Source organism: Plecotus auritus, assembly GCF_963455305.1.
Source record: "Plecotus auritus genome assembly, chromosome: 5".
NCBI lineage: Eukaryota > Metazoa > Chordata > Mammalia > Chiroptera > Vespertilionidae > Plecotus > Plecotus auritus.
In genome coordinates this window covers 36,847,026-36,859,166 of record NC_137776.1, presented here as the reverse complement: position 1 = coordinate 36,859,166, position 12,141 = coordinate 36,847,026, and the positions used below count along the sequence as shown (strand labels likewise).

General features: G+C 47.7%; 1 protein-coding gene across 2 annotated transcripts in view; it reads right to left on the bottom strand.

The window, feature by feature from the left end:
- RAMP1 (receptor activity modifying protein 1) overlaps positions 1-5,907 on the bottom strand; it is a gene marked incomplete at its 3' end in the record, with an annotated part of 40,358 nt that extends 34,451 nt beyond the window's left edge. The window contains exon 1 of one of the 2 annotated variants that reach the window (XM_080670421.1): positions 5,393-5,907. In XM_080670421.1, the coding sequence (XP_080526547.1) occupies positions 5,393-5,444 (52 nt within the window). In that variant the 5' untranslated portion in view covers positions 5,445-5,907. Of the gene's footprint in view, positions 1-4,651; positions 4,889-5,392 lie in introns of those variants that run through there. The other variant, XM_080670422.1, reaches the window with a different exon arrangement.
- Positions 5,908-12,141: the final 6,234 nt, after the last annotated feature.

The window sequence follows — 12,141 nt, the reverse complement described above, 5'->3', positions numbered from 1 at the left end:
TACAAGTATTCCCCAATTGCATGAGACATATGTAAACTGAAACTATTTGTCATTGATCTGAAATCTGAATTTGACTGGGACCCTGGGTCTAACTCTGAAGTCTTAGCTCCCACCCTCCACTGGGGCCAGGAGACTGGCTGACCCCCACCCCCACTCTCTTCCTCACTGCCCAGGCCCAAGCCCATGGCCGATCTTCAGTTTCACCTCTGGAACTCTCTGGAATCTCCACTTTTTCCATCTCAATCCTCTGTCCTCACTCCACCCAGTCTCCCTCCCTTGGTCCCCTGCCTGCACTCCCACCCCAGCCCACACTGCGAAGTAGCCCAAGGCTTTAAACCAAACTCTCATCACCTCCTTTAGTATCCTGCAGGTTTCCCCTTTGCCCTTGGAATGAAATCTGAGCTATCTACCTTGGCCCAGAGGATGAGTCCTCCAGCCCAGCCTTGGGTCAAATGCTTGACCACAAAGGCTTCCAGCAAGTCCCGAATCAGGGCCTTTGCATAACTGCCCTGGGTCTGGAGGCTCTTCCCAAGCTCCCCGGGGCTCTGATCAGCCCCCACCTCCAGCTCTCCGCCCTCGGCTTATTTCTTCTGCATAAGCAGCACCATTTATGTACCTGTTTACATGGAGTAGGGCTTCTCGGCCCCCCAGCTGGGCCATTCTTCCTATGGGCGCTGCCCGGGATTCTACTTTCCAGAAATCCCTCCTGGTGATGACACTATGTGACCCACTTGTGTGGGACAGAGTGGTTTCTAGGAGAAATGGCTTAGTGCTTTCCCGGAGACCCTTACCTGGCCATCCACCCAGCCGGCAGCCCTTTCGTCTTACAAATGGACCCATGGAACCTTCCAGAGGCAGTAAAGGCACATGGGGAGCAAGCCAACCCAGTGTCAACGTCACCAGATTTCTGTTTAAGTGACTATGCTTTCTAGACCTCTTCCCCGTGATGTGACGTGCAAACTGCTTTTATTCCCGTTGACATATGACCATATGGCAGGTGTTAATATTTAATTATTTGCTTGTCATTCGCTGCCTTTTGCCTTCTCAAGTGATGTGTGGTTTAGGACCGTTCCTGATGAGCCTTGAGGGCGTGGGGTGCAGAGCCCTGAGGAGCAGGGTGGGCACTGCCCAGGCCATGGGTGGGTCACTGCTTCCTGCCCCTTGGTTATCTGCAAACTCTGTGCTCACTCAGAAGCTGCTGACAGGAGGGACCCAGAGGTGGGCTGAGCTGGGGTTCAAGCCTAGCACATGTGGGGGCACTGCCACTGTGGTGTGATGGAGGCTTTGAGGGAGCCTGCAGGGGCACAGGAGAGGGTCACCACCCCAGGGTGGTGCATGGGGTGGCCAGAGGAGGCTTCCCGGTGTGGGCGGTCACCTGGGAGGGGTGGAGGTGGTGTGGCCTGTGAGACTGGAGGACAGTGAGCAGAGGGCAGAGTGGATGTGAGCCAGGTGGAAGATGAGGATGGCTGGGGTTCTGGCCTCTGGTTCCATAGAATCCACTGTGGGGACCCACAAGGGAGAAAGAGAGGGAGCCATCAGGGAGTTAAACAAAGGAGACCCTGTGAGGCCTCACGAGAATAAAGAAGCCTGGCTGGGAGGCTCAGGCCCGGGCTCCAGGTCCCCTGCGGAGTCTTGGTTAGTGTGTCTCTGTGGGCCCTGCTCCAACAGAGCCGCTTAGGATCTGCGCTGTAAATGGTGATGGAAGTGATGTCTTTCGCTGTCAAAGCAAACAGTAAAATAAGACAATCTTAGGAAAGAAAAGCTTTCCATGGACAATAACTTCATTATGTTAAAATGAATTGAGTGCCTATTTAGGTTGGAGCCCTCCTGTCCTGCTGTGTTGACATAACCCTCCTCACAGAGAACAGATGAGTTCTCTAGAAACCTTACCCAGCCCAAGGTCGCCCTGTCCTGGAGGGAGAGAGGGCTGGTGACCAGGACATCTCTCTGGGGGGTTTGGGAGGGAGTGGGAGCCCAAGGGCACCCCTGATGTGGTGCTGTGGACAGGGCAGAGTCCTGTCAGCATCATGGGTATCTCTTCACTCGCCAGGAAGCAGCTGCAGGGCAGAGGCAGGCGGCATAGACCTGGCATGGGCGCTAAAGCCACAGCAGCCACCTTCACCACCTCCTTTTCTCCCCCATCCCAGCTCCTGCTTACCCTTTTCCGCTAAAGCACCTCCTCCTTCAGGAGGCATTCCCTGAGTCCCCAGTGAACAAGAGGCTCATGGGCAGGATGGCGTGCCCTTCTCAGACCCCTCCGAGCACCTGCCACCACCAGGCACTGTCCTGCAAAGGCACACCCAGCTCACACGTGATGGGGTAACAGGGCCGAAAAGTCTACCCCATGGTCTTAACCTAGGGGCTCGAAATATGTCAGGAGAGCTCTCTCAGGTCACAGGCAGGTGCCCCAACCCCTCCTTGGTTCACAGGATGGACAGGTGTCCCCACCCCTCCGTGGCCCCCAGCCAAGAGGAAAGAGAGTTGGCCCCACAGCTCCAGCAGGAAACAGACTGTGCAGCCTGGGTCCTATTCCCTCCCTGAGACAGACTGGGCAGCCAGGGCCCACTGAGGGGAGCCCACCACACCAGGTGGGCCTCAGGAAAGACGGGCTCTGCTCCTGAAGGAGGGGATGCTGGCAGCCTACCCACCAGGCTCCACTCTCAAGGGCTGGAATCTATCCACACGGGCTCCCGTGTCATACTGGGTGGGGTATGAATGGGGTAGAGGCTGTGAAATTGGTTCATTCTGGGGAAAAATAAGGAGGAAGGAATTTTCTCAATGAGCAATTTGCCTGAAGAAAGGATTCTAACTCAACATTTCCTTGACGTGTTGCTGATTACCATATCCGTGTGGACAGGACCATTTCTCAACAGGCCTGGCCTGGAACTGACCACATGTGCCTATGGAACGGAGACAGAATCCAGAAGCTTCTCCCTGCAGGGAGCGTGAACAGACACACTGAGCTGATTAGCAACTAAGATCCTTCAGATCTGGGCTCTAGGACTAAAGTGCCTTCGGATGTCATCTGAAGCAGTCACATGGGTTGTACTTACTGGGATGTCCCTGAAGGTTACGGCTACACCTGTGTATGTACAAAGTCAGATATCTCAATGATAATAGCAGCCTTGCAAAGAGAAGCCCACAGCCCCTAGCATGACCCCAAGAAAGGTACATGTTTCCCAGGACAGATGTCAGAGGAGTTCCCACAAGTCCGAGTGGGCCCACTCTCCTGAGTGGCGGTGGGCTCTTGTAATCAGGAGCTTACACCGCACACAGAATGATCCTGGGTTGTCTGGAAATGCCCTCTTTTCTGATCGATGAAAAACTTTCCAGTGGCTACATACAAAGTTCTGAAATGCATGTGGTCCGACCAGAATAGTGAGATGTCAAAAACCATGTGCAGAAAGCAAGCAGATTGAATAAGAAAAGTAGCTTGATTGTAAAACTGTTGCAGATGAGTTCTAGAACCTAACAACTAGCAAACTTGAAAAAGAAAAAATCCGCAATGACATTCTGGGTAGTAAAGTTTTCATCTCCAAGGAGATCTGGCTAAAGCCACAGCTTGGGAAGAAAACACTCTGTGCTCCATATTCTAACTACTGCCGGGCTCCAATGACATGAGTTTATTAATAACCTTATAAAGTTGTGTTTGTTTTTTCCAAGATACAATATTAGCCAGACCTCGAAGAATAATTTAAGATTACAGGACTTTGGATTTTCACCAGAACATTGTATCACCGTCTTGGTAAACAAGGAAGGTCTTCTTATGGGATCATGCAGTGTTTTATTTACACACGCTTTAGAGGGTGCAGCTTTGGCACATCAGTAGAGAACGTTTATTTATGATTTTTTTTAAAAAAAGGACACAACCCTGCTAAAGAGAAATGTTCATTTCTCAGGAAACCAAAACAGTAAGTTCCATGTCAAGCCAAATGAACCCTAACACAAAAGAAGAGGACAATATTATTTTAAGATTTTGCTTTTTACATAACGTCAGCCAAAACACTGAAGTGGCAAGATCAGTTTTCAGATGATATTCTATTGATGCTATGGGTTTCCTGCAGATCTGACCCTCCTTGGCAAGATTTATGAATAGCGAGAGGTGGGATGGCACAGCGCCTGGGTAGTCTTCAGCCCATCTTCCCCAGTGCCTGGACCATCTCCAGGGTAAGCCACACTGCTCCCCAGCTGCAAAAATAGCATGGGGGTCACCCCTTCCCCAGTATCATCAGGCGCTTCTGACCACACTGCCCTTTCTGGGAAAGGCCAAAAAAACCAGTAATGGCTGCGGGGAGCCTTCCGGGGCCACTGAATTCTTCCACTTAAATGACCTATTTAATTACTTTTATTAAAAGGTACCTAAATAGCCCTGTGGCTCAGTTGGTTGGAGCATTGTCCCTGTGCATGGAAAGATTGCGGGTTCTATCCCCAGTCCTGGCATATACTAGTAAGAGAGGCAATCGATCTACGTGAGTCACATTGACGCTCCCCCCCCCCCCCCCGCCCCCCACACACACCCTTTCCTCTCTCTCTAAAAATCAATACAAACATATCCTCGGGAGAGGAATAAATAAATAAATAAATAAATAAATGGTACCTAAACACACAAATTGAGTCAAATAGCTAAAGCTGTTTTAAAAAAGTTTCTCACCATTTGATGAAAACTGTGGACAGGGAAGTGAAGGAGACAATTTCTTGCTACATTTTGCCAAGTCTGGTGCTGGTTCCTGTCCTCACTGGATTTCAGCTTAGAATACCCCCTGGAGAGGGAGCCAGCACACTCTGCCAGCTCACCCAGAGTCCCTCTTAGAATTTCCATTAGCCTGAAGCGCTGAAGTACCCAGCGAAAAGGAGCTGTGGAAATCCCCAAGTCAGCTGGCCCGCTTCTGCAAAGACATCCCTGGGAGGTTTATTTGCAAGTCAGCAACTGCTGTATGCTAGTCAGGCTTTCAGTTTTCACTAATTTCTAGATAAAGGGCTGTGGTTCTGATTCCTAAATACCTGATCTGCCCGGTGCCTGCTCCCACACACGGTCGCCTAAAGAAGCCCGCGGGGCACAGAGGTGCGGGCAGGGGGCCACACATTGCAGTTTTACTCCTGAAAATCAGTGAGTCCCAGGGTGCGGGAGAATTGCCCTGTGCCTTTCAGAACTCCCTGCGCCCCCCTCCCCTCCGCAATGCCCCAAGCTGTCCCGGTCCCCAGAGGGTGGCGCAGTCCTGCACGGACCCCTGTCCACGCCCGGGGACCTCGGCTCCCAGACGGCCAGCCAGTCGCAACCGGTGAGCTCTCGGTACTCGCCTCTCTTCGAGGGCGCGGAGCGGGCGAGTTGGGCACGGCAAGGGGGACGGGAGTTGCTGGGGTGTTGGGGCAGCCGGGACCCAGCCCTACTCACCCAGGAGCAGCCAGAGGCTGCGCCGCGGGAGGCCGCGCAGGGCCGGGACCATGACGCGTGCTACGGAGCCGAGTTCGCCAGCCGCGAGACCCGCCGAGGTCTTGAGTCGTGGCAGCTCCAGGGGCGGAATGGGGATTGGCGGGAGGCCCCCGCCCGGACCACACGGCTCCCCGGGTGGCGGAAGCCCGGCGGAGCGGGGACAGCGGTGAGCGCCACCGAGAGGGGAGCCAGACGGGCCAGCACCTGCAGCCGGGCCCTCAGAGGAGACTGCAACAGTGAGGCGACCCGACCCATGCGTGTCTCCGGAACAGTGCTGAGGGAGTGCGGGCCCAGCCAGGGAAGGGCTACGCCCCAGGAGGCGTGTCGCGAGGCATCTGCCAGACCCTCACAGGGGAGATGGACTCTAGGACTCCGGGGGAGGCCGGGCACTGCAACCGATGCAGGGGCGCTCCTGAAATATTCGCGGAACAAATGGACAAGTTAAAAAGTAGGCGGGCTACGGTGCCTGTATTGTGAAAGGCTAAGACCAGTCTTCCGCTCTCACCCCGCCCCCAAGGTGCAGTCATTGAGTATTTCGTGGGGACAAGCTTGGCGCTTGGGGAGATTCACAGTAATCAAAAAAGGACACAGGATCAATGAGAAACTGGAGTGAATACTACGACCTACGGGATGAGGAACAGCATGGCACAGGGGAGGAGGGAGGCAGCAGGCTCGCACAAAGATCCTGGGACCAGAGGGAATGGCTCTTTGCCTGGGCTTGAAAGGTGGCCCGCGATGGACTTGCTAGTAAGGATGGGTGATGAGAGGCCCGGAGACTGCTAGGGCCTCAGGTCAAGTTCTGACTCTGAACTTACGTAGAAAGATGACAGCATTAGATTTGCCTTGCGAGGTGGTCACTGCGTCTGTGAACACATTTACAGAGTGAGCAGAGAAGGGCTCCCTGGGGTGACACACAACCCTGGGGGAGGAGGTTTCCTGATGCAGGTTGGACAGGGACACCTAAACTTAGGCCTGGGCAGCTGAGCTCTCAAAGCTTGTCTGGTGGCTGGGTCGCCCCTCACAATGGTTCTTCTTGTAACAGCCTATTCCAAGACCTCTGAGCAAGTGAGTAAATTTATGCTCCTGCTAATCAATCAACCACTGCCCTTGGTACAGTGGTTACTTATCTGGCTGAAAAGGACTCAGCCTGGAGCACAGTGGTATGGAGTGAAAGAGCATTTCCTTATGCTAAATGAAAGGGAACAGAGCCACCTGCTGTCAGGTTAGAGAATAGGAGGCAGCTGACAGCCAGGTGGTCATCCATCCACTCCATACAAGGGCTAGGGCACTGGGGCCAGCCAGCAGTCTATGGCCCAAGCCGCGGTTTGCCGCTCTGTTGACTAATGAGTTTGCCAACCACTGGGATAGGGGCTTAATCACAAGGAACAACAACAGCCTGTAATTGGAATTGAGAGTCTAGGTCAGTGGTCGGCAAACTCATTAGTCAACAGAGCGGCAAACAGTGGCTTGCGAGCCGCAGTTTGCCAACCACTGGCCTAGGGGCCCCAACCATCCTGAGGGTCTGCATCAGATGGTGGGGGATGGCACATGCTCTCTTGACTTGATTAGCCCCTCTTGCCACCATTGCGTGGCCTGGCCTCCCACTTTATTCAACAGACATTTGAATCCTTACTATGTGGTCAGCAGACAACGCAGGTCCTGCCTCTCAGTTGGTGAAGCTAGTGGGGCAAGCTCCCCAAATCCCAAGTGATAACATGCATGTCCTGATACAAGGACCACACACACGCACACACCTGACTCAGCTGTGATGTCTTTAAAAAAAAAAAGTTTTTATTTGAGAGAGGAAGGGAGATAGAAACATCAACGATGACAGAATCATTGATTGGCTGCCTCCTGCAAGCTTCACACCGGGGATCAAGCCCGCAACCTGGGCATGTGCCCTGAGAATGGAATTGTGACATCCTGGTTCATAGGTTGACACTTAACCACTGAGCCATGCCAGCCGGGCTGTGGTGTAAGTCTTGAGGGCTGGGAAGAGGAGGATGCAAGGGGACTGCAGGCCAGAGCAAAGGGGCAGTGCAGGGACCATGCCATGTGAGAAGGGCACGGGTGGTTAGGGGAGGTGGGTGGGGCCCAACCCTGGGCCAGTTCCACTGTGTATCCTGTACTAGGATTCCTATACTGTAAGAACATGCTTCTCTCTGCTCAGACTCTCCCTCCTCCCATAGCCTGAACCACCCTTCCCACCCTTGGCTGTGGGCCTCTCATCTCCTCCGAGGTGGGCCTATCCTCATCACCCATGGCACCTGGGGGCTGCTGGACTCTCAGCAGGAGCCATTTGCAACATTTTCTCTTTGAAGCTCAACCACAAAGAGGCAAGGTTGGTACGGGAAGCCCTTTGCCATTTCTCCCGTTTCTCTTACACAAACAAGACAAAAGGTGTTTCTCAAGTTCATGTGCTTTTGAAGTTCACAACTCTCTTATACACACACTATGGTGCTTTCTTTCCTAATAGTGGAACACTGGCTGGAGAACTATTTAAGAAACTAACCTGTTATATTAAGCATCTCCGTTACACATATTATCTCCTTTTACCAGAATTAACATTGGCATCAGGCAAAGTCAAGTGGAAATTTCTGGTTCCACTTTTTGTGTGTGTGTGATAGTCTTAGTTCTAGGTCTCTAGTTATCTCTAAACACAATTATGTGTATATTCCAGTTGATATAGCTAAAGTGCTCTTTGATGTTCCAATAATATAGTCTGAGAGAAGTTCAAAACTCTCTTGGGAATGCCAAAGTGGGGGTACACACACTGTGGCAATAATGTATGTTAAAATTACCTGGAACTTTGCTAGTCCATGTAGAAAATAATGTCTTAGTCCATATTTCCAATTTTATTCAATGCTAAGTCTGAATGTAGCCTTTTAATATAAATAACCATGTAATTGAACATGTAGGAAGGAATCTCCACAATTCTAGGATTCTATTAATTTGATGTATGGCTGAAACCAATGAGACTCAAGTTTCATTTAATAGAGTTTTAAAATTATTTTTTTCCTAAAATATGTTTTTATTGGTTTTAGAGAGAAGAGAGAGGGGGAGAGAGAAATGTCGATGTGAGAGAGATACATCAATTGGTTGCCTCCCATTGAGCAGGCAAGCTGGGCATGTGCCCTGACCAGGAATCAAACTGGTGACCTTTTGATGCATGGGATGATGCTCAACCACCTGAGCCACGTCGGCCAGGGTTAAAATTATTTTTTCACATTATGGAACTCAATTCCTGATAGAAATGTAGGGTGGATCTGCTAAAACTAAAGACAAATTAATATATGAAACAAAACAAAAAAAAAAACCAGTAGAAAGGAAAATTTTGAAATACCATCCATTGTATACACCACATAAACACTGGTAGGTTATTTACTAGTATACTTGGAAAATGCCATCAAACCTGCAGGAAGTATTACAGGTGCAGTGGTACTGTAAAGTTTGCTTTTATTAAATGTTAAATACATCAAACATAAATGTTAAATGGGTAACTTTAAATTAAGTGATACCAACTAAATATTAAATGCTCTAAATATTTTAAACATTTGAAGAAAACACATACTTAAATGTCCATCTTACTATTAGTAAAACTGCAACTTTGAACAGTATGTTACTTTAAAAAAGAAATTAAAGAAGTTTCTGTTATAAAACAAGACAACAACTGGACTTTGAAAATGGTTCTAATTTACACTCTAACCTAATAGGAAAGAACTTATTACTAAATGAATTATTACCAAATGAATGCAAGCAATATGGTGACCATTTAAATTTAAGGGCTTTAAATCTGGGTGATGAAATGGCTACACTGACTCTGAAATACTATTGCCACCATTCGTGATTATGTTGGCAATTTCAATACAAAATTTTTAAAATAGAATAAAAAAACATTTAAGTACTTTACCAAAGCATGCATGGGTTCACTCTTCCTGGTGAAAACAGGGAAAATAAATCTAAATGTTTTACAATGAAGTCATAAAAATGTACTACATGTATCATCAGTAATTATTTTGGAAGCTTAAAAATACACATATTCCAAAGTCCACTTATCAAGCCTATTTAATCACATCATCTTACTATTACCACAATTTTTTCTTAAGTGCTGTAGAACATTTTCCGTAGGAGGGAACTCATGCTTTCCAAGGAAATTCTATAGGTCAAGAAAAGAAGAAAGAAATCAACCATAAAATGTGTTGATGATGCCAAATCCAACATCCAGACAAGTGTATAGTTAGTTATCAGTACACTCTACTACTAAACTAAACACTGTCATTAAATTCATTTATCATATATGTGTATGTATGTATGTGTATATATATATATATATATATATATATATACACACACACACACACACATATATATATAGGTATACACACACACACACACACACACACACACACACTCATTTACCATTAAATTCCATACCTTGATTCTATATCACTAAATTCTCTTACTAGATCAATAACAGAAATAGGCCAACAGATATATCTACAGAGAACTATTCAGACTCTGAATTGCCAATGTGGCAAAAATGTAGCAATGCTGTCCATAGAAAATCACTTAAGTTGTACAATCATCATCACCATCTCCAGAACTTTTTCACTTTCCTACACTGAAATTATTTGTATAATTCTGGATATTAACCTTTATCAGATAGATAATTTATAAAAATACCCATTAAAAAATACTCCATTCTCACTCTCCCCCCAACTCCTGGCATCCACCATTCTACTTTCTATCTCTATTAATTTGACTACTCTAGGTACCTCATATAAGTGGAATAATTATCCACAACTACTTTTTAGCTACTTAGGTATACAAACATCTGAATCTCTGCTTCCTCAGTTCTTCGGGGTATGTACTCAGAAGTGGAAATGCTGAATCATATAGTAATTCTATGTTTAATGTGACAAATGGCCATTTCATTTTCCCCAGTGGCTACACTATTTTATATTCCAACTGGCAATGCAGTTTTCAATTTCTCCAGATCCTCACCAATACTTTCTATTTTTTAAAATAATAACCAGCCTAAAGAGTGTGAAATGTTATATCATTGCAGTTTTGATTGCATTTCCCTAATGATTAGTGACAAGTACATTTTCTTGAACTTATTGGCCATTTGCATATATTCTTTGGAGAAATATCTATTTAAATTCTTTGCCCATTTTTAACTGGGTTGTTTTTGTTGAGTTGTAGGTGTTGTGTTCTTTATATAATTCTGGATATTAACCCTTACCAGATAATTTATAAATATTTTCTCTTAAACTGTGGGCTGCCTTTTTATGCTGTCGATAGTGTTGATACAGAAAAATTATTAAGTCAAATTTATCTTTTTCTTGTCTGTTTTTATGTAACATCCAAGAAATCATTGCCAAATTCAATGTTGTGAGGTGTTTCCTCTGTTTTCTTCTAAGAGTTTTATGGTTTTAGCTTTTTATGTTTAGGTCTTGACCCATTTTGAGTTAAGTTTTTGTATGTGGAGACCCAACATCCTTTTTTTCTTTGCCCTATCCCAGCCCTGCCCACCCCCGCCACTCTGGGTGACTTAAGCCCAGGCCAGGGGCAGCGGAGGCTAATGAAAACTCTGCAGAGATGCCTCACACTCTTCCCTGAGTAGGGCCTGGAGGCCTGGATGGGCACTTTGGGGGCTGGCCCAGGCCCCAGGACAGCAGGGAGCTGGGATACACTTCCCAGCCAGCGCTGCCAGCAGGCTTCTCACCTGAGGCTGCTGGGACAGCAGCTCAAATGAGCTTCATGAGCGAGGCCCCCTGCCTTGCAAGTGCTGTCTCCTGTTTCCACTGGGCATGCTGGGATGGGAGGGGGGGGGGGCTCTCTTTCTGGGGTGCCTGCGCATTTTCACACTAATAGCTCCTGGCTCCCAAAGGCCCCCACAAACGCTAATTGGGTTTAATTGCTGGGATAATTCATGATTCTATTGAAAAACTGACATTTTTGTGGGTGAACTTTATGTATAAATAGATAGGAAAGTCAAAGGGACAGAGAACTCACAGTGAAACCTGGGAAGAGCTTGGGGTGGGAGGCTCAACATCATTTTTTATATGCTTTTCAAAATTGTTCTTTTAAAGTAACTATCCCAAAGATTACATGCCTTTGTACTTAACAAATGGTACATGTGTGGAAAAGAGAGGTAACACAGTAGGCCTGAGACTGCTGTCCTCAGAAAGACCTGCTTGCAAGGTTGGCCATTGGCTGGTGTCTAGGAACTTGGATTTGAAGAGGGCTCCCATTGATCCCAGAAGGGAGTGGCCCACTATGCCAGCACTGTATAAGCAATGTGGTTTATACTGAACAGTTACTTTCCTTCTCAGAGTCTAGAGCTTTGGTACGTGCTAAGCCAGCCTTGGGCAAACTACGGCCCGCGGGCCAGATCCGGCTGTTTTATCCGGTTCTCTTGCTCTCCCCTCCGCTCCTTTACTTTGAATTTATATTAGTTCACACAAACACTCCATCCATGCTTTTGTTCCGGCCCTCTGGTCCAGTTTAAGAACCCATTGTGGCCCTCGAGTCAAAAAGTTTGCCCACCCCTGTGCTAAGCAGTGGGTACCTATGTGACCAGCCCCCAATAAAAACACTGAGCACTGAGTCTTTAGTGAGCTTTCCTGGTGGACATTGCATTTGTGCTGTCCTAACTCACTACTGGAGGAAATAAGCACATCTTGTGTGACTCCACTGGGAAAGAA